The sequence below is a fragment of the Vulpes lagopus genome, chromosome 11, assembly GCF_018345385.1.
Source record: "Vulpes lagopus strain Blue_001 chromosome 11, ASM1834538v1, whole genome shotgun sequence".
NCBI lineage: Eukaryota > Metazoa > Chordata > Mammalia > Carnivora > Canidae > Vulpes > Vulpes lagopus.
In genome coordinates, this window is record NC_054834.1 from 38,169,465 (window position 1) to 38,196,869 (window position 27,405).

Sequence of the window (27,405 nt, forward strand, 5' to 3'; positions counted from 1 at the left end):
TACAAGACTCCTTTCTTCATTGCACAAAAGTTCAAACAAATCTTTGATTAATCTTTCATTGGGGCTGCCAATTAAAGTGAAGTATAATGTAATTAAGTAGCACTCAAAGTAGTCTGTGAACCCCTTAGAGTCCCAGAAACTTTTTCAAGGGGTCTTCCAGGTCAAAAATATTTTCGTGTTAATATTAAAACATTGTGTCTTTCTCACACCCATTCTTTCACAGTGTACAGAAGAGTTTCCCAGAGGCTACATAATGTGTGAGGATGTTATCACACTGCTGGCTAATAGAATATATGCTTCTGTACTCTTTTTGCTCTTTTTCTTTTTTTTTTTTTAGAATTTCTTCAGCTTTTATTTTTAATATAGCATATATTTGTGGATATAAAACACAGAAACAAAAACTTTGGGGGATCTTATATTGTTTTTAAGAAATATGGGTTCTGGAACTCAAATGTTAGGATCATTATTGCAGTTGACAAGAACATTTTAACTCAATATAGTACAGGAATAAAATTGTAACCATGCCATTTACTGGCAGTGTGGCCCTGGGCAAGTCACTTAACTCCTCTAAGCCTCAGTTTCCTTATGTGTCATATTATCAACCTCATACCTTTTTGTGAAGATGAAGTGAGATGCATGTGAAATACTTTATACCAGGTCTGACACATAAAAGCAAAAACTCTGTTCAAAAATAATTATCCTATTTTAGGAAGGATAAACAAGAAAATGGTAAACTGATAACTTTTTTTTTTTTTTTTTACCACTGGGTAGATTACTTTTCACTGTATACTCTTCACATGAAGATACAATTTATCAAAAGTAATAACTTAATTAAAATATAAAAAATTGTGTTGTTCCTAAATAGATAATGGATCTTGTAGTTTATCTACCACTTCATTTTTTGATGACATTTATTGTTTCAAATTTATCTACAAAAAGAGCTAAGCAAACAACGATGGCAGCTCTTAGTATGAAATGTGGCTTTGCTGTAGATGTTAGAGCCAACTCTAAATTAACTGGCAGAGCACATCCATAACCATTTGCCATACACAAAACTTTGGCTAACCTGGTTTCTACATGCAAAGCAAGAAGGAAGTCCTGATATTTAATTCTAAATTAACAATCTCTTCAATATTATTGAACAATTCTTAACAAAATGCAAACATGTTCTATTTAACAAAATAAAAATGTGACCGCACAAGCCCAAGGCCCCCTAGCTACCAACCCCTTTCCTTGTTCTCTTTTACAGTCAACTTCTCAAAAGAGTTATGTTAATAGTCCCGGCTCCTCCTTCCAAACATCTGGTTCTGTCTTCCTCTCAGAGTTCTGTCTCTATGTTCCGCTCAAAGGCTTATTTCAAAACCACTTAGTACCAAATCCAAAGACCTTTCTGTGTACATCTTCTTTGACATTTCAACATCATAAAAAAAAAAATTCAGCATCATTTGACACTGATGACCACACCTCCTTTTACGAAATATCCTCTTCTCTTGGTGTCTGTGAGATCGAACTCTCCTGGTTTTCTTCCAACTCCCTGGTCTCTTCTTCGTTTTCGTTATTGACTCATCCTCTTCTCCTTGTGCTTCTCTTTCTCACTCTGCCTCTGTCACTGACTTTGTGGCTGGGCCCTCTCCTCTACCAATGCTCTTCCTAGACTCTCCCTAACTCTCTTCTCAGACTCCTCTGAGACTAACTCTGCACTCTCTTCTTCACTCCATCCCTCCATTTTAAATCCTGTCCATATTCATTGATAGCACAAATATTTTTGAACACTTACTCCCTATGAAGCACAATTAGAGACACTTGGGATGGGATACAGGTCTCTGCCCCTGTGCAACTTATATTCTAGTAAAAAGAGAGAAAGAATAAATAAAAATCACAATAAATTAATGGATTATAAGATATGGTGGAAATGAATGATGAGTACTTTGGAAAAAAGAAAATAGAAAGCAAGAAAGGAGGTTCCAAAATAGGTGGAGTAGGGGAAGAAAGTACCAGGTTACAATTTTAATTAGGAGTGTCTCAATGAGAAGATGAGCTGAAGTTACCCAAGCCAACTTGTGGGTAGAGTGGGTTGCAGGCAGAGGAAACAGCCAGTACAGGACCCTCAAGGCAGGAGACTGTTTGATATGTTTGAGGAACAACAACAAGACCAATGTGGCTGCAGTGCAGCTTGCATGTGGAGAGGAAGGTAGGAGATGTCAGAGGGGAAATTAGAGGGGGGCAAGAACAGGTTTCTACTCTGAATGACATAACAGCTACTACAAGATTTTGAGCAAAAGAGTCCAATGGTCTGACATGTTTCAAGATGTCACTCTGATTGCTGTGTGGATGGGGGTGATGGTTAAGGTTAAAAGTTGGGATACCAGTTAAGTTGACTATTGCAGTGATGGAAGTGGAAGAGAATGTCTTGGAGCAGGATGGTTATAGTAAATGTGATGAGAACTGACAGGATCCTGGGTATATCTGGAAGTTAAATAAATTCAAAATTATTTCCTAATGACTAGATGTAGATATGAGGTGAAGAGAGGATGAATCTAAAGCTTCTGGCCTAAAACATTGGAAGGATGGAGTTGTCATTGTCTAGGAATAAAAGGAGGACTCTAGGTGAAGCAGCTTTGGAGGGTACATCAGATACATTTCAGTTGAGGAAACTGAGCACAATGGATTTGGGGATAGGGGATTTCCTGTAGGAGCTAGAACTCACATAACTGTGGGAAGAGCTGGAAAAGTGAAGATCCAGAGAGAGGAGTAAGAGGATGGGTAATAGAGTTGCCACCCAACCAGTCCAAGAAACCCTGGCATGACCGACCACCTAAATGGAACTGTCAGGAAGAAACTTGTGGGGACGTCAATGGGAAGCTGTGCCTCCGTGTAGCTATCATCCCTGTGAGGCCAATATCAAATCATAGATCCATGGCCACTGTTGGTCAGAGAGTCAGCAGGTAGAAGGAAGAGCCAGGTGTAGAGCAGAAGAGAATGAGAACAAACTGAAACTTGCACCTCTGTGCCCCTTTATCTCCACATCTAACCTTGACAAACTTCAAGGAATAATGAATGGTTGCCTCTACTTTATCCTCCAAATCTCTTACCAACTTTAACCCAGAACCACAAAGTGATGGTTCTGTCACAGAAAAAAAAAAATACCATAAACTTAGTAGCTTAAAAAGAATATGTATTTGTTCTATCATAGTCCCATGGGTCAAAGTCTAGACATGTCTTACTTGGGTCCTTTGTTCAGGATCTCACAAGGCTGCAGTCAAGGTGCCCACTGGGCTACATTCTCATCTGGAGGCGTGACTACAGAAATAGTTTCTTCCAAGCTCATTCAGATTTTTGGCAGAATTCATATTCTTGTGGTTTTAGGCCTTGGGGTTGCCGGCTTCTTATTGACTTTGGCCTTCAGGACAGTGGCCTCCACCCACTGTCCCCTGCCACAGGCATCTCCACAGCCCTCTCATAACGTGGCAGCTTGCTTTCCCAAGACTAACAGGAGAATTTTGCTGTCAGTCAGCTGAGACAGTGTCTCTTACATTCACGTGAGTGGTATCTCATTTTCCATTGTTCAAAAGTAAGTCATAGGTCCTGCCTGAACTCAAGAGGAGAGGAATTATACAAGGGTATAACTAACTCATGGTCACCTTAGGGTGTGATTGCCACAGAAGGGGATTCTGAGATATATAGTTCCACTGTAACCTATTTAACATAATACAAACTATACAGAAGGAAAAATCAAGAGATCATATTAAGACTCATTAAATTTGAGATGTATTAAAAATAAAAGTGGAGAGGTTGAGAAGGCCATTGGATTTGAGACTAGATTTGGGAGAGATATCCAATGACTCTCAGATGTAGACTCCTAATCCAGTCTACTCAGCACTAGAGATTCATAAATCTATGTGATATGTCATTTTAATAGGGTCAAAATTATTCTCTCCCTCCCCAAATCTGTTACTCTTTGAAACTTCCACATCTTATTAAATGTACCACCATCCATCCCTTTTTTCAAGGCAAATCCACAAGCCCTACAAGTAGGGCTTCCTCTTTCTTTTCTTTTACATTCAACCTGTTGTAATCCTCTTGGCTCTACTTCCAAAACATAAATCCACCACTTAATTCCATCTCCACCAGATCAAGCCACTAGCACCCCTTCCCAGACTTTTGCAAAGCCACTCCTTCTCTTGACCCTTACTGTGGACTGCATTGTGTTCCCCCAAAATTCATATGTCAAATCTGTAACCCCCAATGTGACTGTATTTGGAGGTAGGGACTTTAGGAAGTAATTAAAGTTAGATAAGTCTGTAAAAATGGGCCCTGATCTGATAGGACTAACGTCCTTGTAAGAAGAAAATGAGACACCAGAGACTCTCCCTCTCCCCATGTGCATGCAGAGAAGTAAGAGTAAGAGAAGTAAGAGTAAGAAGGCAGAGATCTACAACCAGGTGCAAGACCTCACCGGAAACCAAGCCTGATGGCACCTTGGTCTGGACTCCCAGCCTCCAGAACAGGGAAAATATAAGTTTCTGTTTTTTTAAGCCAGTCTCTGGTTTAGGCCTTGGGGTTGCTGGCTTCTTCTATTTCAGTACTCTACTTAATACCTTCTTTATTTTTTTTTTTATTTATGATAGTCACAGAGAGATAGAGAGAGAGGCAGAGACACAGGCAGAGGGAGAAGCAGGCTCCATGCACCAGGAGCCTGACGTGGGATTCGATCCCAGGTCTCCAGGATCGCGCCCTGGGCCAAAGGCAGGCGCCAAACCGCTGTGCCACCCAGGGATCCCTTAATACCTTCTTTAAAATTAAAAAAAAAAAAAAGATTTACTTATTTATTTTTTATTCATGAGAGACACACAGAGAGAGGCAGAGCGAAAAGCAGGCTCTATGCAGAACTCTATCCCAGGACCGTGGGATCATGCCCTGAATGAAAGCCAGACGCTTAACCACTGAGCCACCCAGGCATCCCAAATTAACACCTTCTTAACTGGCCACAATTTCTAATTCTTTCTCTCTTTATTTTGCTTATTATATTACCAACTTTTGCTCATTATAATGTGAAATTCAAAAGGACAGTGTCCACGTATCCTTTGCTTTCTGCTGTGTCCTCAGAGTTTTGGATGCTGCCTATTACACAGGAAGCCTTCAATAAATATGTGTTTAATCAAGAATTGAATAAATACAAGACTATGGCTGGAATGAATTCTTTTAAATATCTTTTAGTACAGTTTTACTAGTATTGCCATAAAATAGATTGCCAGAATGGAATTGCTGGGTCACAGAGTACACACATTTTTAATTTTGATAGATCAGAAGTACTGCTTTTTAATATTTAGTGTGACTGATTTGCCACTTTAAAATTTAATTATCACAAATTTAATTTTTTTCCTCTTCTCTTTTGAAAAATGAGCCATTTTGAAACCATTCTTTTTTTCTTCAATGTTTTTATGGTAACTGAGGCATCATCGTCCATTTTGCAAGAACTCTAGCTTTTGCTTTATTGATTAAATTGATAGAGCCCCTTTGTCCATAAAGAAAAAATCTGTGAATCGAATCTTCTTTTTGCATTGACCTCCCCCCCCATTACAAAATGAATGATGTATTCTGAGAGAGGGAAAAATGAAAACCCCTCTTTCCACATCATTCTTCTTTTCTGAATGTAGGTATTTGTAGGAGTAGAGACATAAAAGTGCACACTCAAAGTACCAGCACATGCATACTCCAAACCGAACATTTTGTTTGAAATTTACAATTGCTTTGACAAATAGCCCGAGTCATCAATTAAAATTATACATATCACAATTACTTAAAAGGAGAATATGTATTTATACTTTCTTGAAATCTTTCAAATTACACCTTAGAACAGTAGTTAGAACACAGAATTAGGAATGGTTTATCATTCTATGTGGTCATCAATAGTGTCCCTCATCTTTCTGGCTGCCTCATAGCTGTTTGATATGCACAAGGGACCAGTGCAAGAGTATGGATGGCTCCACATAAACATGTGCCCACTGTCAGAAAAACACACACCAGATACATGTGATTCTAATAGTGGTCCACACAGGGGATAGTATAATTGGCTTCAATTCAGCCCAATTTTTATAATCCCCACTTTGATTGTGATCAAAAGACAAACATCTGCATTGAAAGAATAATTACAAATTTTGAGAGAGAGGAAACATTCAATAAAGATTTTTTAAACCTTATTCTTAATACTTTCCCATTACCTTTTATATATGACGATCCATACTTATTGGTTGAATAATATATAAATGAATTCATTAATTAATTCTTGGCAGATTTTTTTTTATTTCATCAATCACTGACCATGACCTATATACCACAATAGGGCAAAACTTTAAAGTCCCATTATTCTCTCAAATTGCATTGTAGAGCTCTTTATATCAAATTGGTTTTTCAAATTTTTGTCTAACGTTACTCAGTGTTTCCCAACCAATTTTCATCCAAAAAAATTAGGGTGACTTTCACAGCCCACTCCAGTCTTGCCACCAATCTGTTTCCAGCCTTAATCCCCATTATTCCCTATACTTCAGCTCCATGCAACTCCCAGCTCATACCCAAACATATCTTGCATTTTTCTTTCTGTTCTTTCTTCTAATCGCTCACATTTTCTTCTCCTCAAACTCTGCATCTTTCCTGAACTAGATCAGATGGCTACCTCCCAAGTAAGTCTGCTCCCCACTCCTCAACCTCCTCCCTTCCCAATTTGAAGTATCCCTTTATTACTTCCCTGTCACTAGGCTACAGCACTTAACACACCCTCAGTTGTGTGAATCTGTATTTATTATTGACCTGCTCTAGTAGATTATAAGGCCCTAAGAGTTAAGGGCCTGTGCTATCCATCTTATGTCCCCACAGCAACTTTACAGAATCTTGTACATACCAGATGCACAAAGGTGTTTAAAGAATTGAACGGGGGGCACCTGGGTGGTGCAGGTTGGTTAGCATGTGACTCTTAGTTTCAGTTCAGGTCCTGATCTCAGAGTCATGAGATCAGGCCCAGAGTCAGGCTCCATGCTCAGTGTGGAGTCTGCTTAAGACTCTCTCCCAGCTCTCCCTCTGCCCTTCCCCCACCTCTAAAATCAGTCAAAAAAAAAAAAAAAAAAGAATTGAATGGAGCTCCTGATCAAAAATAACAGATGTTCTATTAACCATTTTGGCAGCTCTGTCATGCCACTTAGCAATACTCCCTAGAATATGCACACTCTTCATGCAGGTAAAAACATAGGCCATGACCCTAAATGGTTTTTCTTCTACTTTTTTTGTATTATGAGTCAATCTTCAATTCTGGAGCAACTTTGCATGTATGTGTGTGCCATCAAAATATGTTTTTGCCTTACCAGCCAGGAGGTATGTAGGCAGAGATGGCACTGATAGAGTAAATGCACATGTGAAATCTGTAAATTTTCTGTATTAACATTTTGCAGGCTGGGAAGTCTCAGATACCTATGGATAAGTAGTCAAGGCTGATACTTGGCTATGAGTAATAAAAGATCACTTCTGTATTGAGACTGACATGACTTCTATGAAATGAGTAGTAGGTTTAAATATGTTGATCAACTTTGGTGAGGTTAAAGATTAACTTTGTAAGTGGAGAGGAAGATAGATCTTCAGAACCTATGCCTCAGATGATCTCGCTTTCAAAAATCTACAGAAACATTATGTGTTGCCTTGTCAGCCTTAAAATGTATATATCATCCTACTGATTGGATGTACTCTGTCCAAAGCCAGGGCTTTTAGGTAACAGTAAATAAGGGCTTTTCTTACTTCTCATGTTTTATTTGTAATCTAAACCAGAAACTTGACTATAACCCATTTGTTACTGTGTCATTATGACAAGGACAACTATAACTCATGATAAAACTAAAACCAAGAAGCACCCAAGTGGTTCAACTAAGAAAAACAGAGGCTGATATCATTAAATTTAGATTCCTCTGAAGCTCTCTTTAAACAAAGGAAAGCAAACTTTTGATGTGACATATTCTCTGGATCTTGGCATTCATGATAACTAACAAGGCAAAGGAATCTTGTATCTGGGTTAGGATTTATAGGCCAAAAGTCACAGATTTTAAAATGAGGACCTCAGGATAAGGAATATAGACAGAAAAAAAAAATCAGCTGGGAATGAAGTTGATGCTGACCAGGAAGATTAACCCCTACCAAAATGTAATAAGCACACACAATACTCTGTTGCTGAGCACAGCAGTGCCTGTACAGCACTGTTTTGGTTCATTACCAGGAGCAGGGTAAAAAGATTCCTAAGGGCCAAGGTAAGTGGGTTCAGTGAAAATGCACCACAAAGACCAGAGGGAAAGCTTTGGAAACTGCTGGATCATCAGATCAATAGACTCAAAGATGACTAAGTTAGGTTGCTTTATGCAGTTTAAACATTTGTGCAGGGAGTCTCCCCACGCAGCCTTTTATTGACAGCTACAGATCAATGGTAATTTTTGATCATTTTCAACCTACATAAACCTATTGACCCCATGGCCACCTTTGGGGCACTTCAAGTCGTCAAAAATAATCAGAGGAGATGGTGTAAAATTGTCAGACTGCTGAAGACTCCAAGTAGTTTCATGTGCCCCCAGGAGCAGAGTTGAGAGGTTAAAATGTAGTTCAAATTGCCAGCAGAACCTCAACTGGCAGAGTGTTCCAGAGAGTCTTGTCTTTATGTCTCATAAAAAGATATGCTGATTTGTATCCAATGCATATAAGTCTTTTTTTTTTTTTAAGGCTAAGTCTCATTGGAAATATTAGATTGTGGAGACTAGATTATTCCTCTTTTCTTCTATTGAATCACACTCTATCTGCTGCCTAACAAAAGTAGCTAATATACTTCTGGCATAAACATATGAATATTAGGTGGATACAAACATGGAAAGGATGAGGACACACTGGAAGCAAGCACAGGCTGGTCACCCAGAGATCAGGGATAACAATAAATCTATCACCTAAGAATCAGGAAGATGGAAGAGTGAGGAAAAAGAAGGCACAAAATAAAGACAATGAAGAGGAAGAAGTGAGAGTATTGAATCTAGATCATCTCTGTAGGGGAAGGAAGAAGCCAGAGCAGAGGAGCAAAGGGGAAGAAAATGACTTAATGATGGCTTTTACCAGTCAACAGAGGAGAACACTACATCCACAAAGGAAGGAATTTAATCCAAAACACTTAAGATAGCATTCAAGCAAATCTTCTGAATTTAAGGGGAACAAAAAAAAAGTAACTGAATAAACAAGATACAACCCAATCCACAGAATGAACCGTGCCTAAATTTTAGAGCAGGATTCTAAAATAGTGAACTTCGGTGCTGGAAATCCACTCAAGAGACAATAATATAAACGGTTTCTTTAAATGTCAAAAAATATATTGGTAAGGATCATCTTGCCATTTGTAAATTTTACGCACTCTTTTTCATGTGGCCTTTACTAAACACTGACAAAAAGCATGGTCATTCATGAGGTTTATCTAAGGGGTGTGTGTGCAAGTGTGCGTGTGTGTGTGCGTGTGTGTGTTGTAGCTCTTCAAAAATAACAGAATACAGGAACTTGTCCTCAGCATAAATTTATGCTATAAAAATTCTCCTTTACATTTCCTTTACATTTCCAATATGAGAATCTTTCTATTTTTTTTTTTTAAGATACAGACCAAAGTAAGCAAAACAACTACAGTAATCACCTTTTATAGGAATAAACCTCTAAACCTCTCTGTGTCAGGCCTGTAGGAACTTCAACTCGAGATCTGCAGGTCGTATTTTTACATTAGGTGGTGGAGGTTTTGAGGCCAGGGCGTTTTGAATACTTTTTCTTTCTGAGGATCTGAGCTATAAATGTTTATTAAAAGGATCTATAATGAAATCAGTTTTGTTATTTTTTTAATGGTTGCCTGGAGTGTGTTGGATGACTGAATGCCCGTTGTTAATCATTAAGTACTCATGTTACCAAAAGTGTTTGATAGTATTGCCATCTAGGGGCTGAATGGAATTCTCAGCTCTGAAATAAACTGTAATTGAGCAGGTGCTGCTATTGACAATATACATATGTTTTTGCTTTATAGCCCACATGCTTTTCATGTTTCTTATGACAAAAGCTATCTCTAAATGTCCCCCAACAGCCTACCTTTTTTATATATAATCTGTTAGAGGTGATTACTATTTGCTTTGCAGCTTATGCTTTTTTGGCATCTATTACTGAATATTCTGAACAAAGAGTTTTTCTTTTTTGCATTATTAATCTTGCCCATGTTTGCCCTATTTCTACAGAAAAGGAATCATTTATCAGAAAAGAATGTTTGTAATCGGGACTTGTAGCATCTTCAGATTTAATATTCATTATGGTCATTCTAGTTCTGTGCTATATTTATCTAAAAGACCAATCCAATGTTGTGGAGAAATAAGTTTTAAATATTTATGATCTAACTTTTAATATTTTAAAAAAGAGAAATTAGTATTTCTATAAAATTTGTTTCAGAGTCTGGTCGCTTAGCAAATGTTTAAATATTAAAAGATTTCAAGAGGTTAGCATGTAATATCATAATGGGACTTATTGAAAGAGGAAAATTGACTTACAAGTTTTTGATAAATAAAGGAAATTATATTTTCTCTGCTTGTGTTTAACGGATAATAAGAGACATTAAACAGTTGAAACTTATAACCAAGAAATTGAGAAAAGAGTGTCAAAAATTATATCTATGATGTTTTGGTTTTGTCTAACCAGTTTTTTGGAAAATGGTTCAGTTCAATTTTGCTCCTTGTTTTAGATTTTACTCAAAATGATATTTGGATGCCTCTAAATTAAGGAGAATGTCCATTCACATAACTTTGATGCCTTCGGGTACCTACTCTAAAAAATAATTTCCTTGGGATGCCTGGGTGGCTCAGTGGTTTAGCGCTTGCCTTTGGCTCAGGGCTTGATCCTGGAGTCCCAGGATCCAGTCCCACATCGGGCTCCCTGCATGGAGCCTGCTTCTCCCTCTGCCTGCGTCTCTGCCTCTCTCTCTCTCTCTGTGTCTCTCATGAATAAATAAATAAAATCTTTAAAAAAAAAAAAAACAAAGAATTTCTCTTCTCTCCCTCACATTCATCCCTCTGTATCCACCAAGAAGAGAGGACAACTAAAGACTGTCTGTCATATTTAGGGCCCCTGGGTGGCTTAGTTGGGTAAGCATCTGCCTCTGGCTCAGGTCATGATCTCAGGGTCCTAGGATTGAGACCTGCATCACACTGGGGTCCCAACTCAGTTGGTAGTCTTCTTCTCCCTCTCCTTCCGCCCCCCAATCGTGTTCTCTCTTGCTAGCTCTGCTCACTCCCTCTCTCTCTCTCTCTCTGAAAAAGAAACTAAAATTCTTAAAAAAATTTTTTTCAAGACTGTCATATTTAAACATCTAGTAAACCAAATCTGATCTTACACATCATTAAGTGTAAATATCCCATTAAGCCAGTCAATACTTCCTTATGAGTATTCACATCCAATGGGTATGCTACACAAAAGAAACTGTGTATGTATGTCTGGGTGTCTTTGGGTGTGTCTGTGTCTCTAGGTGACTGTGTGTATGTGTATGTATGTGTCTCTGGGTGTGTATGTGTTTGCCTATCTATGCACATATTACTGGTTCACTTGCAGACATAGTTGTTATTTATAAACAGACCTATCCATCCAGCCCAGATACAGAAAGAGCACCCTGGGCTCTTTCAAACCATGAAGACTTTTAGTTCTCACTTTTAGTTATGTAAAATATGCTAAATGTTCTCCCCAAACAGGAAAAAAAAATCTAATTCTACTACCTTCTTTTTTCTTTTAAATTAATAAAAACCAAATTATCAAAGCCTAAGTAACAATTACTTTTGGTAAGCTTTTTAGTTTTAGTTATGGTGTTTCTAACAAATGAGAACATTTTCACATATATAGCACCAGTAGACTTGTCTAACGGTGCTTGTGCACAGTTCAGTTCACTTGTTTTTGTTTTCTTGTGTCTGTTTCATTGCATTTGTAAGATGTAAATACTCACCAAGAGAATGAGAGAGAGAGACTGAGGAGAGTCCTATGTATAAACAAATGGTGTTGGATTTACTGCTCCAGTTAAATCTCCAAACCCTGAGGATTATCCCATTCTTTGTCATGCAACTTGGTGCTACTGATTTCCATCGTGAGCTGGATGCAGCACTGACCTGAAGCATCATAGATTTTTTTTTTTTTTGATGTTATATATCACATCCTTTGGGTTGAAGCTCTGGAAAGGCAAGGATCCTATCTGATCCATACTTTGTGTATGTCTGAAATTATACAACATTAGATAATATATTCAAGTGTCATGCAAAATTTAAAAACCACATTGTGTTCTTAATAATTCAAAACTCAGTTATGATATTTGTACTGTCATTGCTAATGTACCTTGGTCAGAGAATGGCCTTCCAGCAATTGTTAGCAATTCCTAAAAGAAAACTATCCTGGTAATTTTTGTACAGGGAACAAGTCATCAAGCCCACCTGTTTGGGTTAGAACCATTCACAACATATCACATCGGAATTGTGGCCACAAACCAGGCAGGAGAAGTTTCAAGCCCCTGGACTGTGGTTCAAACCCTGGAATCTTCCCCAAGTGGACTGAGCAACTTTACAGTAGAACAGCAGGAGAATGGCCGGGCATTGTTGCTACAGTGGTCAGAGCCTGTGAGAACCAATGGTGTGATTAAGGTAATGTCTACCCGAATATGAAATCATATTTGGTGTTCTCCAGATAAATAGATAAGCCCTGACATGCCATCAGGTCACTGTGGGAAAACACCCTTCACCGTCTGTTTAATCCTCCTTGATAGCTCCTCTAGGCACTTAATCAGAGATCAGAGAAAACTAGCTCCCATGTATTATGCTTCCTATGAACCCAACACTGGGCTAAGTGCTCTCCGTGGATTATCTCATTTAATTTGCACATCAGCCCTACCAGGTAGGTACCACTAAACTTCTTGAGGCATATAAAGGCTAAATAATTGCCCAAGCCCACATTGCAAATGATCAAATTGCAATTTGAAGTCAGGAAGTCATGCCAACACCGAACTCTAAATGACTGTTCTTATTGCCTCCTGAATTATCCTGCCCAGTTACCTGCTTAAGTCTTTCCTAACTTGCACTTTGAGCAGAGCTCAGTAAGCAAAAGACAGGAAGCACCCCCCCCCCATGTCTGCTAACATGCCCACTTCCATGTGTAGCCGTCTTATTGATGTCATAGGTACATCTCAGGTTTTACCAGCCTGTGAGCACAAATAGGGTTGCATTTCCATTATTAGACTGTGTTTTGTTATTTTCAGTGATCACCCACATGCAAGCCAGTCTTCATCTCCCTTTTTGGATGTTCCTCTCCAACAGTTGTGGTGACTTACCTGTCAGTCTGTTACTGCCTCTAGGCCTGGACCACCACTCAGGCCCTGATCAACTATCTTCTGCAGGCTGAGACTGCTGCTGCTGTAGACACTCTGCCTCCTCTTGACCACTCCTTCTCAAGGTGTCAAAGAGTACCCCATTAATTCCACATAGAATAGTTATTACTGGAGAAAGCTTCCCTGAAAACTCTATGAGGATGATGACAGCAGAAATTACCTACAGCAATTAACTTAGAATTGTAATTACAGCTCATGGGCCCAGGCACATCATTGAGGGCCTCCATATAGTAGCCTCACTGCTTAGTACAACGGCTGCCTCTCAGCCAAGTTCCAGGCCTGCCACAGCAGCCAGCCTGCCCACATATGACAGTGCCTGGCTTCCTCCACTCTAGGACAGGAGACTTCAGCCACAGGATCCAGGGTCTTAAAATCCAAGCCACAGCCCTAAGATCCTATCAGAGAAAGAGTCTCTGTCTTCACACCCAACAATGCATCCATCCTTGTGAGTGTTTGTTTTCCATTCCAATGTCTGCATCTTCCAGGCATGATTGACAATAGGAATACCTAATTCCTTTACCTTCACTGACATTTCACAAAGTATTTAATGAGCTTCTACTAAGGGCCAGGCATTTATTCAGGAGTGAATAAGACAGTCAAGATCCTTGCTGTCACACACCTTACCTCTGTGTGTGTGCATGTATGTATATACATGAATGGTGGAAGTACAGAGAGACAAACAAAAAGTATACAAATAAGAGAATTTCAGAGAAGGATGAATACTACAAAGAAAATTAAACAGAACGATGTAATTGTGCCTGCTCGGGCTATTTTAGAATGGATGATCATTTGAATTGAGTTGACATTTGAGCTGAGCCCTGAATGACAAGACCGAGTCAGTCATGTGAAGATATGAGAGCAAAATGTTCCAGACAAAGTGAACAACAAATGCAAGGCCTGAAGCCAGGAATGAACTTGGTGTATTCAAATGAAGGGAAGAAAGCCAGTGTGGTTAAAGCATTGGTGGGGGGGAGAAGAAAAAGAGGAGAATGGCAGGTTGGTAGGAGGTAGATTGTTCCAAACCTTGTGGGCTATGATGAGTTTGGAATTTATTCTAAGTGTGATGAAAAATTACCGAAGGGGTTAGGCAATGGAATAACATGATCAAATTTATGTTTTCCAAAATCACTCCGGCTGCCATGTAGAAAATGGACTCTAAGAAGACCAGTGGAGCTTGGGAGATACTAAAAATTTAGAATTGATGGTGCCTGGAATTACAGTGGGAATTTCTACCCTACTGTGAGGGTAGAAATGTGGGTGGATTGGAAAGATATCCAGAAAGCAAAGTTGACAAGCTCTGTTAATGGACTGGATGTGAAACATGAAGGAAAAGGGATTTTCAGGCCTTGAGTCATTGACTGAGAAGGTAAGGCTGGAAAGTGTACCGGTTTGAAGGGACAAGTAGGCAGTTGAAGATGTTAAGTCTAGAACTCTTTATTTTTGGAATTCATTAGTGTAGAAGTGGCATTTAAACCCACAGACCTAGAGAAGATTGGGTAAGGAGAGAATATAACTAGAGGTGATGAGAGGCTGGGATCAAGCTCTGAGCAACACAGAAATTTGGAGGTCAAGAGGGGAAGTGAGGCCAGCAAAGGAGATTCAGAAGAAGCAAGTGGGGCAGGACAAGTAGATGAGTGGGATATTCCCAAACAATGGAGAAAGTATGTCTACTGCTGCGGAGAGATCAAGCGGAATGGGGGCAGAGAAGTCGTCCTGGATATGGAGATGAGGTAATCATTGTGACTTCAACAAGAAAATCAAGTGGTGCAATGAGAAGCCAGGTTGGGATGGCCTGAGGAGAAAATGGCAAGGGAGGAATGAGGACCCCAACTCTTTAAAGAAATATGGGTGAAAAGTAGAGAAACAGGGCAGTAGCCAGTACTAGTGTGTCAAGAGGTTTCATTTAAAAATCAATGAAAGATCCTAGAGTACATTTAAACAGGAATGGAAATAGCCCAGTAGAGGGAGATACATTGGTGATGCAAGAGATAATGAGAATGACTGCAGGGGTGCAATCTGTAGGAAAGAGCAGGTATGGGATCCAGAGCTCAGGTGGGCTCCACAGGGTCAGAGATAATTAAACACCTACTTTCAAGTTGAGTTGCTTCCCATCTTTCCCAACCAACGATGAATAATATGGGATGAAAGTGCGCTCTACATTTACATGATGGGTGTTCAGATAGCTTTCCCCAGAACAAAAGAATACTTTGTTCCAAAGGAGCAATCAATTCCTCCGTGGCATGCAAGAGAAAACAGCAGGACTTTTTCCATCTTCTAGTCATCAAAGTGTGTATCTCTATTTGTGTATATGTGTCCAGCAGACGTGTATGTACGTCTGTCTCTGTATCTGCGCCCACACATGGCCACACATTTTCATCAACCCTGGTTGATAGTTAACAAATGGTTAAGCCTTGTGATTCCATCTCCCACTAAACGCTGAAGGAGAGGGACAGTGTGGATAGGCCCTAGTTACCCCGCTCAGGAGGAGGTCCAAAGTGATTATCATCCAAAACAGGGGATTTGAATACTGTTTCCTACTTAAAAAATAAAAATAGGGGAAGAAACCCTATGTGAATCTTTTAAGTCAAAGGATCAGCTCAGGGATCCCTGGGTGGCTCATCGGTTGAGCATCTGCCTGCAGCCCAGGGTGTGATCCCAGGGTCCTAGGATCGAATCCCGCGTCGGGCTCCCTGCATGGAGCCTGCTTCTCCCTCTGCCTGTGTCTCTGCCTCTCTCTCTCTCTCTCTCTCTGTGACTATCATAAATAATAAAAATTAAAAAAAAAATAAATAAAGTTTTAAGACTTGTCTAACGGTGCTTGTGCACAGTTCAGTTCACTTGTTTTTGTTTTCTTGTGTCTGTTTCATTGCATTTGTAAGATGTAAATACTCACCAAGAGAATGAGAGAGAGAGACTGAGGAGAGTCCTATGTATAAACAAATGGTGTTGGATTTACTGCTCCAGTTAAATCTCCAAACCCTGAGGATTATCCCATTCTTTGTCATGCAACTTGGTGCTACTGATTTCCATCGTGAGCTGGATGCAGCACTGACCTGAAGCATCATAGATTTTTTTTTTTTTTGATGTTATATATCACATCCTTTGGGTTGAAGCTCTGGAAAGGCAAGGATCCTATCTGATCCATACTTTGTGTATGTCTGAAATTATACAACATTAGATAATATATTCAAGTGTCATGCAAAATTTAAAAACCACATTGTGTTCTTAATAATTCAAAACTCAGTTATGATATTTGTACTGTCATTGCTAATGTACCTTGGTCAGAGAATGGCCTTCCAGCAATTGTTAGCAATTCCTAAAAGAAAACTATCCTGGTAATTTTTGTACAGGGAACAAGTCATCAAGCCCACCTGTTTGGGTTAGAACCATTCACAACATATCACATCGGAATTGTGGCCACAAACCAGGCAGGAGAAGTTTCAAGCCCCTGGACTGTGGTTCAAACCCTGGAATCTTCCCCAAGTGGACTGAGCAACTTTACAGTAGAACAGCAGGAGAATGGCCGGGCATTGTTGCTACAGTGGTCAGAGCCTGTGAGAACCAATGGTGTGATTAAGGTAATGTCTACCCGAATATGAAATCATATTTGGTGTTCTCCAGATAAATAGATAAGCCCTGACATGCCATCAGGTCACTGTGGGAAAACACCCTTCACCGTCTGTTTAATCCTCCTTGATAGCTCCTCTAGGCACTTAATCAGAGATCAGAGAAAACTAGCTCCCATGTATTATGCTTCCTATGAACCCAACACTGGGCTAAGTGCTCTCCGTGGATTATCTCATTTAATTTGCACATCAGCCCTACCAGGTAGGTACCACTAAACTTCTTGAGGCATATAAAGGCTAAATAATTGCCCAAGCCCACATTGCAAATGATCAAATTGCAATTCGAAGTCAGGAAGTCATGCCAACACCGAACTCTAAATGACTGTTCTTATTGCCTCCTGAATTATCCTGCCCAGTTACCTGCTTAAGTCTTTCCTAACTTGCACTTTGAGCAGAGCTCAGTAAGCAAAAGACAGGAAGCACCCCCCCCCCATGTCTGCTAACATGCCCACTTCCATGTGTAGCCGTCTTATTGATGTCATAGGTACATCTCAGGTTTTACCAGCCTGTGAGCACAAATAGGGTTGCATTTCCATTATTAGACTGTGTTTTGTTATTTTCAGTGATCACCCACATGCAAGCCAGTCTTCATCTCCCTTTTTGGATGTTCCTCTCCAACAGTTGTGGTGACTTACCTGTCAGTCTGTTACTGCCTCTAGGCCTGGACCACCACTCAGGCCCTGATCAACTATCTTCTGCAGGCTGAGACTGCTGCTGCTGTAGACACTCTGCCTCCTCTTGACCACTCCTTCTCAAGGTGTCAAAGAGTACCCCATTAATTCCACATAGAATAGTTATTACTGGAGAAAGCTTCCCTGAAAACTCTATGAGGATGATGACAGCAGAAATTACCTACAGCAATTAACTTAGAATTGTAATTACAGCTCATGGGCCCAGGCACATCATTGAGGGCCTCCATATAGTAGCCTCACTGCTTAGTACAACGGCTGCCTCTCAGCCAAGTTCCAGGCCTGCCACAGCAGCCAGCCTGCCCACATATGACAGTGCCTGGCTTCCTCCACTCTAGGACAGGAGACTTCAGCCACAGGATCCAGGGTCTTAAAATCCAAGCCACAGCCCTAAGATCCTATCAGAGAAAGAGTCTCTGTCTTCACACCCAACAATGCATCCATCCTTGTGAGTGTTTGTTTTCCATTCCAATGTCTGCATCTTCCAGGCATGATTGACAATAGGAATACCTAATTCCTTTACCTTCACTGACATTTCACAAAGTATTTAATGAGCTTCTACTAAGGGCCAGGCATTTATTCAGGAGTGAATAAGACAGTCAAGATCCTTGCTGTCACACACCTTACCTCTGTGTGTGTGCATGTATGTATATACATGAATGGTGGAAGTACAGAGAGACAAACAAAAAGTATACAAATAAGAGAATTTCAGAGAAGGATGAATACTACAAAGAAAATTAAACAGAACGATGTAATTGTGCCTGCTCGGGCTATTTTAGAATGGATGATCATTTGAATTGAGTTGACATTTGAGCTGAGCCCTGAATGACAAGACCGAGTCAGTCATGTGAAGATATGAGAGCAAAATGTTCCAGACAAAGTGAACAACAAATGCAAGGCCTGAAGCCAGGAATGAACTTGGTGTATTCAAATGAAGGGAAGAAAGCCAGTGTGGTTAAAGCATTGGCCGGGGGGGAGAAGAAAAAGAGGAGAATGGCAGGTTGGTAGGAGGTAGATTGTTCCAAACCTTGTGGGCTATGATGAGTTTGGAATTTATTCTAAGTGTGATGAAAAATTACCGAAGGGGTTAGGCAATGGAATAACATGATCAAATTTATGTTTTCCAAAATCACTCCGGCTGCCATGTAGAAAATGGACTCTAAGAAGACCAGTGGAGCTTGGGAGATACTAAAAATTTAGAATTGATGGTGCCTGGAATTACAGTGGGAATTTCTACCCTACTGTGAGGGTAGAAATGTGGGTGGATTGGAAAGATATCCAGAAAGCAAAGTTGACAAGCTCTGTTAATGGACTGGATGTGAAACATGAAGGAAAAGGGATTTTCAGGCCTTGAGTCATTGACTGAGAAGGTAAGGCTGGAAAGTGTACCGGTTTGAAGGGACAAGTAGGCAGTTGAAGATGTTAAGTCTAGAACTCTTTATTTTTGGAATTAATTAGTGTAGAAGTGGCATTTAAACCCACAGACCTAGAGAAGATTGGGTAAGGAGAGAATATAACTAGAGGTGATGAGAGGCTGGGATCAAGCTCTGAGCAACACAGAAATTTGGAGGTCAAGAGGGGAAGTGAGGCCAGCAAAGGAGATTCAGAAGAAGCAAGTGGGGCAGGACAAGTAGATGAGTGGGGTATTCCCAAACAATGGAGAAAGTATGTCTACTGCTGCGGAGAGATCAAGCGGAATGGGGGCAGAGAAGTCGTCCTGGATATGGAGATGAGGTAATCATTGTGACTTCAACAAGAAAATCAAGTGGTGCAATGAGAAGCCAGGTTGGGATGGCCTGAGGAGAAAATGGCAAGGGAGGAATGAGGACCCCAACTCTTTAAAGAAATATGGGTGAAAAGTAGAGAAACAGGGCAGTAGCCAGTACTAGTGTGTCAAGAGGTTTCATTTAAAAATCAATGAAAGATCCTAGAGTACATTTAAACAGGAATGGAAATAGCCCAGTAGAGGGAGATACATTGGTGATGCAAGAGATAATGAGAATGACTGCAGGGGTGCAATCTGTAGGAAAGAGCAGGTATGGGATCCAGAGCTCAGGTGGGCTCCACAGGGTCAGAGATAATTAAACACCTACTTTCAAGTTGAGTTGCTTCCCATCTTTCCCAACCAACGATGAATAATATGGGATGAAAGTGCGCTCTACATTTACATGATGGGTGTTCAGATAGCTTTCCCCAGAACAAAAGAATACTTTGTTCCAAAGGAGCAATCAATTCCTCCGTGGCATGCAAGAGAAAACAGCAGGACTTTTTCCATCTTCTAGTCATCAAAGTGTGTATCTCTATTTGTGTATATGTGTCCAGCAGACGTGTATGTACGTCTGTCTCTGTATCTGCGCCCACACATGGCCACACATTTTCATCAACCCTGGTTGATAGTTAACAAATGGTTAAGCCTTGTGATTCCATCTCCCACTAAACGCTGAAGGAGAGGGACAGTGTGGATAGGCCCTAGTTACCCCGCTCAGGAGGAGGTCCAAAGTGATTATCATCCAAAACAGGGGATTTGAATACTGTTTCCTACTTTAAAAAAATAAAAATAGGAGGAAACCCTATGTGAATCTTTTAAGTCAAAGGATCAGCTCAGGGATCCCTGGGTGGCTCATCGGTTGAGCATCTGCCTGCAGCCCAGGGTGTGATCCCAGGGTCCTGGGATCGAATCCCGCGTCGGGCTCCCTGCATGGAGCCTGCTTCTCCCTCTGCCTGTGTCTCTCATGAATAAATAAATAAAATATTTTAAAAAAAAAGAAGGAGAAGAAGAATCAGCTTCCAGAGTCCTTAGCTTTTAGGTATGTGCTCATGTGATCTGCAACCCGAATTGGGGAAAAAAAAAAAAAAGAATCAACTTCCAGAGTCCTTAGCTTTTAGGTATGTGCTCAGGTGATCTGCAACCCGAACTGGGGGGAAAAAAAAAAAAAGAATCAACTTCCAGAGTCCTTAGCTTTTAGGTATGTGCTCGCGTGCTCTGCAACCCGAATTGGGGTGAAAAAAACAAGGCACAGGACACCATTGTGCTTCTTTTGCAGACTTCCCATTAGCTGGAAAAGAGCACGCTCCCCAAGTTAGATTAGGACCCCCAAGATGAGGAGCAGGGGGAGAGAAGGTGAAAAGGGAGGAAAAGGAGTCGCCGCCCCGGAAGTCACTTGCTTCCGGGTGTCACCGCTCTGCTTCTCTTCCGCCCGCAGACGTACAACGTCTTCAGCGACGGGAGCCTGGAGTACAGCGGCCCGACTCGCCGCTTCCTCTTCCGCCGCCTGCTCCCCTTCACCGCCTACGCGCTGCACCTGGAGGCCTGCACCGGGGCCGGCTGCGCATGCTCCGGCGCCCAGCGCCTGCGCACAGAGGAAGCCCCGCCCCGCTCGCAGGCCCCGCCCACCGTGCAGTGGGCGGGGCCCAGAGGCGTCGGGCTGCGCTGGGCCGCGCCCCTGCACCCGCGCGGGAGGATCGTCCGCTACGAGGTGGTTCGCAGGTGCTTGGACGGGCCAGCCTGGGGGAATCAGACGCTGCAGGCCGACGGGACAGGGACAGCCGTCTTCACAGAATACGATACGGAAAGGAGCGCATTTACGTACAATGACACAGGTTTGCAGCCCTGGACGCGCTGCGAGTATAAGATCCGCACCTGGAACTCGGCAGGCCACACCTGCAGCTCCTGGGCCGCGGCAAGGACGACGCAGGCGCCTCCGGAGGGTCTCTCTCCCCCGGGGATAGCCGGTGTATCTGTGAGCCCCCCCAGACTGCTCATCTCCTGGATCCCGCCCGAGCGGCCTAACGGCATAATCCAGTCGTACAGACTTCGGAGGAACGGGGCGCTCTACCCTTTCAGCTTTGATGCTGTGACCTTCAACTACACCGATGAAGACCTGCTTCCGTTTTCCACGTACAGCTACGCGGTCGAAGCCTGCTCAAGCGGAGGCTGCTCCACCAGCAAACCCAGCAGCACCACCACCCCCGAGGCGGCGCCAGCGGGAGTCAGCCCTCCAGCCCCCTGGACCATCAGCGCTACTCAGATAAACGTGTCGTGGTCCCCGCCGCTGATTCAAAATGGAAACATCACTAAATATTTGCTTAGGGTTGACGGTAAGGAGTACCTTGCTGGCCAGAGCCTGTCCCTGCTGGTTTCTGACCTGCAGCCTTCGACCCGGTATAATTTCTCCCTGGTAGCCTGCACAGACGGAGGGTGCACAGCCAGTGCATCGAAACCTGCCTGGACCACCGAGGCCCCGCCGCAGAACATGGACCCCCCCAAACTGCAAGTCACAGGCTCAGAATCGATAGAAATCACCTGGAGGCCTCCCAGGAACCCAAACGGCCAGATCAGGAGTTATGAACTTAGGCGGGATGGAACCATTGTCTATACTGGCCTGGAAACTCGCTATCATGACTTCACTCTCACCCCAGGTGTGGAATATGGCTACACAGTGACTGCCAACAATAGCCAAGGGGGTGTTTTGAGTCCGCTCGTCAAAGACAGAACCAACCCCTCGGCGCCCTCAGGGATAGAACCTCCAAAATTGAAGGCCAAGGGCCCGCAAGAGATTTTAGTGAACTGGGACGCTCCAGTGAGGACAAATGGCCAGATTGTCAATTACACCCTCTTTATCCGAGAGCTGTTTGAAAAAGAAACAAAAATCATACACATCAACACAACTCACAATTCTTTTGACACACGGTCATTCGTCGTAGACCAGCTGAAGCCATTTCACAGGTAGGTAGCCAACTCCGGATTTGCTAAGAGTGAGCCACTGTCCTTTCCATAGTGTGAGCCCTCCATCAATTCAAATGAAGACTCCAACATCCATTCAGGTGATGTCCCCAGTCCCCAACCCCTTAACCATTGACGGTGGACTAAGCATGTCCTCATGTAGTCAAAACTTGCATAACTTCTAGAGAGCAAAATTCTTGCAACTGATGTCTGGACAGTCAGTTTTTCAGAAATGTTAGCAATTCACCATGATGTCTCAAATGAGTAGAGCAGAGATGGGCCTCTTCCCTGAGTCTAGTCCCTCCTGAAAGCATCCAGGCTCCTGGACAGTTGTGAGAGCCCAGATGGAGTGATTTGGCCCCGGGTTGGGAAGAAAATCAGGTATTAAAGAGGAAAAAAAAGTGCTGATGGGAGAGCTCTTACCAGCCGAGTTGGATTGGCCTAAATTTTCTCTTGGGGAAGGCTTGCTTACTGAATCCAGCACTTCTTCCAGAGATAATGAGACTCATCAGACTCTCTTTCCTCAACCCCTTAGAATTCCCCCAGGTCTGATCTCCTGACATCCCAGGATGGTGCTCCTTTGCTAGCTCATGTTTCTCGATGGTCTCCTCTGGGCTCTGTGGCGTGCATGGATGTGTGTTGCTCTCCATACAGAGGAATCTTACACTGGCCATTTCCTATAGCTTGAAGAATTACTTGGCATTTTTCCCCATCACATTTTAAGTAACTTACATCCCCAGAGAGAAGAGTAATAAAAGACATTTTATGTTTAAAATTTAGTAAAATGAACAGAACCACTTAAAAAAAATTAAAGGCTGAAAGAGTGTTGATTTCCAACCACCACTGGTAAAATTCAGCTATTATTGTAATCTACTGATGTGTAGATTAGATCCCTCCTATAATTATCTCTGATATATAGTGCTGTTTAAATGAAACATTCATGGTCTTATGCATCTACTCATGACAATTATTTAAGGTCGCATTAAATATTAAACAGTAATTAAAACTTCCGCAGGTATCTTTCATAGCTAATCCACATGCTGTGTGAGTTGCCTTTTATCTTATTCTGATTCGGGGCATTAAAAAGACCCAGGTTAGCTGCCGAGCTGAATGTTTTATACTGACTTCCTCTTTACCCTAACTGGTACCTGCAAGTTTGAAAAATCGTATCAACTTGCTCCCCTTTGAAACTCTTAGTCAAGAAGATTTCTGGAGAAAAAAAAAAAAAAAGTTTCCAGGTGTGAAAGAAGCATTTTTCATAGGCTGGAGGGAAAAAAAAAAGTTTGATTATAAGCCTAGCAATGATATTTAAGGCGATAAGAGCTGTCTCTTCACTATCTACTCTAATTGAAGATGTAAGTGACATTAATGACTTAAAACAACATATCACTTCTATATGAAGTTGGGGTTCATGTAGTTGGGGGGTTTTCTAGCAGCTTAATGCTTATTGAAGATTGCAAATGAGTGTGTTCTGGGAGTACCTCCCACCGGTCAGTAGGAAGAAGGAGCCTGGGAATACACTAAGTAACAAAAGGAATATGAACCAGAATTTTAAAACTACCACAGATGATCCAGAAAACAATCTACATGTGGAAAATTGAAATGGACTTCACAGAATTGGTTAGGAGTCAGACCTGCCATACACACCTACAGAGCAATGCACCCAAAAACCAATAGTCCCATCAGGGTGGAGATAAACATGGGAGGAGCAGACAGGAAGGAGGAGCAGAAAAGGGGAATGAAAGATGTCACAAAAGAAGAAAAAAGTGTAATTAAGAAGGGGAAGGGGGAAAGAGAAGAGAGTAGGGGAAATAGAAAGCAAGGAAGAGAACAGAAAACAGTGGTAAGAGGAGGGAAAGCAGAAAAGAGAAGAGGAAATGTCTGGAACCAAAGGAAATAAAGATAGAAAAGTGGGTGCCACTGGAGGGAAAATCAGGGGTGTCATAAAATCATTGGGGCTCGGGAACAGAGGGGAGAAAGCACTTATGTGCAGCCATGGGCACTTAATACTAACAAAACCCCTCTTGCTGGAAAGGCAAGGTCCCAGCTATGTAAATAGACCTTTCCAGGTGGCGGGAGACCAACTATGGAGGCAAAACATAATTGATTGGTTGAGTTTAACTGGGTGGTGATAAGGTGTCTCCATGATTGATAATCTAGCATGTAGCTGGATTCACTTTGGCCCCAAAAGGTCTTTGTGTGGTGTAAGAGTCTGTTTTAAGATGTCAGGTATCAGGTGAGGGGATTTATTACCATTGAGACCTTAACTCCATGATGTGCCTTCACGACCTGGAAACATTCCTGGGGAATCATTTAACTCCGGCTGCAAAGGTAGGAAGAGCCCAGGGCTACAGAAAACTGGTTCATACCCCTCAAGATCTGCATTCTTCATCGTTGTGTTAAGTAATTCTGCAGAGTACCAGAATTTTTATGTTGGAGAGAACCTTGAAAGGTAATTTATTCTTTACAGTCCTGTTTAGTGTAGAATTGTGCCCACCCTTTCCAGATAGTTGAGGATCTTTGTTTTTGTTTGGAAAGCAAGGAGGACTTAACAGGTTCTAAAATTTTTATAGAAATACGCCTTTATCGTTCTTTAAAAGGATTAGCTATAGATAAAAATAAATGTAAACTTATTTGTCTTTTTCTTTTAAGCAAATAGTCTCTTTTTTCCCCCCCTGGAAATCAGTCTTTTAAATATTCTTTTCATGAAAATCTATTTTGCCAATAATGGGTAATTTCTGCCTTGTATCCTGAAGGTACGAAGTACGTATTCAAGCCTGCACCGCACTGGGATGTGCATCAAGTGATTGGACATCCCTACAGACCCCTGAGGTGGCGCCTCTGATGCAGCCCCCACCACATCTAGAGGTACGGATGGCTCCAGGGGGATTCCAGCCCATGGTTGCCCTTTTGTGGACAGGACCACTTCAGCCAAATGGAAAAGTTATATATTATGAGTTGTACAGAAGACAAATAGCAGCTCATCCTGGAAAATCAAATCCAGTGCTAACCTATAATGGAAGCTCAAGCTCTTTTACGGATTTCGAACTGTCACCTTTCACAGAATATGAGTATCAGGTAAGAAATGTGTATTATCAACAATTCACACTGAGACCGTATACGCACCTCAGCACCTGCCTGTAAAAATTCCTTGCAATTTGAAAAGCCATTTAGAGAAATGTGGGGCTTAAGGAATCTAATAATATTCTTGGAAAATTTTTAAGCAGTAAATGAGGGAGGAAAGAGCATAGTCATTTTCCTTCTTCATTTTCTTGGTTCTTGATCCATGTGATATATGCTTGTTATTCCTATATAAATTTCAGGTGAAGTATTTGCATTCCTTATTAATGAAGTGATTTCTACCATTAAGCTTCCCTCTGTCAGTGTTGCCTTGGCAGGAAACACTCCTTGTTAAAAAAAAATCACTTTGAAAATAACTCATTAATTGTACCAAGATAAAATGAAACCCAGTGGCAAGTACCTTCACCCCCTGTGCTCAAGAAAGATATGGAGTGTTGAGAAATGTTTTCAGGAAAACAATTAACCTGTGCATGGGGATGAAGCAAGTTTTGTATGAGAGCAGTCTAAAAAGTAAGGACTTTGCATATCCCTAAAAAGCCAAGAATTACAAAAAAAATTCTGAAAATATTTTTGAAATTTATAGAGGACTTCTGTTAGGTTTATTTTGTTTTGCTCTCAGAGTGTTTTTGGAGGTTTTTTTTTGGTTTGTTTTTAATTTACTTCAGTTTGTCAACATACAGTAACAGCGCTTATGTTATCACGTGCCCTCCTTAATGCCTGTCACCCAGTTACCCCAACCCCCAGCCCACCTCCCCTTCTGCAACCTTTCGTTTCCCAGAGTTAGGAGACTCATGGTTTATCTTCCTCTCTGAGTAGTTTTGATTCTTCTTCTGATAGCAACTCCATTTCTGGCCAGGGGTAAGGGTGGGAGGATGATTCCCCTTGCTCAGGTTTGGGAGAATGTCAGTCCATGAATGTGTTAGGCTGTCTCCTAACTAAAGGGTAGGGGCACATGAACCATGCTCAGCCCCTCAGACTCACCTGGGGCTTGATCTTCTGCATGGTGACTCAGAATTTTAAAAGGTGAAGGTGAGAAGTCCTAATAAAATATCCCAAACCTCAATCCAAAGGCTTTTCTTATGCCTGCTATTTTCAGGCATGGTTCTTCAACTATTCTCAATTCCATACACTCCCAATAAACTCTCTTTTGCAAAAGTCAGAACCAGTTTCTCTTGCTTGCAGTCAGAAGCTTGCTGATTGATGCAAGCACTAAGTGCCAGGCATAATGCCAAGTGTAATTTTCTAAAATAGGAAACTGAGCCTTGAACAGCTTACCATAACTAGAAATAATAAAATCACCAAGTCACCAGAAATATGTTGAGGAAATCAATGAATGCAGTAATTAGAGGTAACATTTTAAGTGTGAGAAGAGTATATTTTAGGCCAATAATGTATGAGACAAATTACCCAATGTAGTTAGTAAAAATTGAAAATATAAAAAGATTCCTGAATGGTTTGGAGAAATAGATACATGTTCAAAATCCCTTGTTTTCATTTTTAAATATAAAACTCTCTTAAGAACAAAAGTTTTTTCTAGGCTTGGCATGACTTGTTTAGCAGCAAAATGCAATCTAAACAAACTTGAGATTATAGCATTTATTTATCCTATCTACTGTGAGTATTTATATGTTTTGCTACAGAAATATTGTGTTTACCATATCATGTTTTACCATATCATTCTGAGGATATTACAACACACACAGTACGTGTATTTTATTACCTTTCCCAAATCTGAAAAGAAAAAAAGCAAAATTATTTAAAAACACATCAGGCCCCAAGGGTTTAGGGTGAAGATTGTGGTTTATATCATGGAGGAACAAAATACCACAGTTGAAAACACAA

The 27,405-nt window shown here is 41.3% G+C and overlaps 1 protein-coding gene across 1 annotated transcript in view; it reads left to right on the forward strand.

The window, feature by feature from the left end:
• USH2A (usherin) overlaps nucleotides 1-27,405 on the forward strand; it is a 689,554-nt gene that overhangs the window by 620,177 nt on the left and 41,972 nt on the right. Inside the window, exons 61-63 of the mRNA XM_041722698.1 lie at nucleotides 12,477-12,704; nucleotides 20,963-22,485; nucleotides 25,239-25,560. Coding sequence (XP_041578632.1) covers nucleotides 12,477-12,704; nucleotides 20,963-22,485; nucleotides 25,239-25,560 — 2,073 coding nt within the window. The remainder of the gene's footprint in view (nucleotides 1-12,476; nucleotides 12,705-20,962; nucleotides 22,486-25,238; nucleotides 25,561-27,405) is intronic.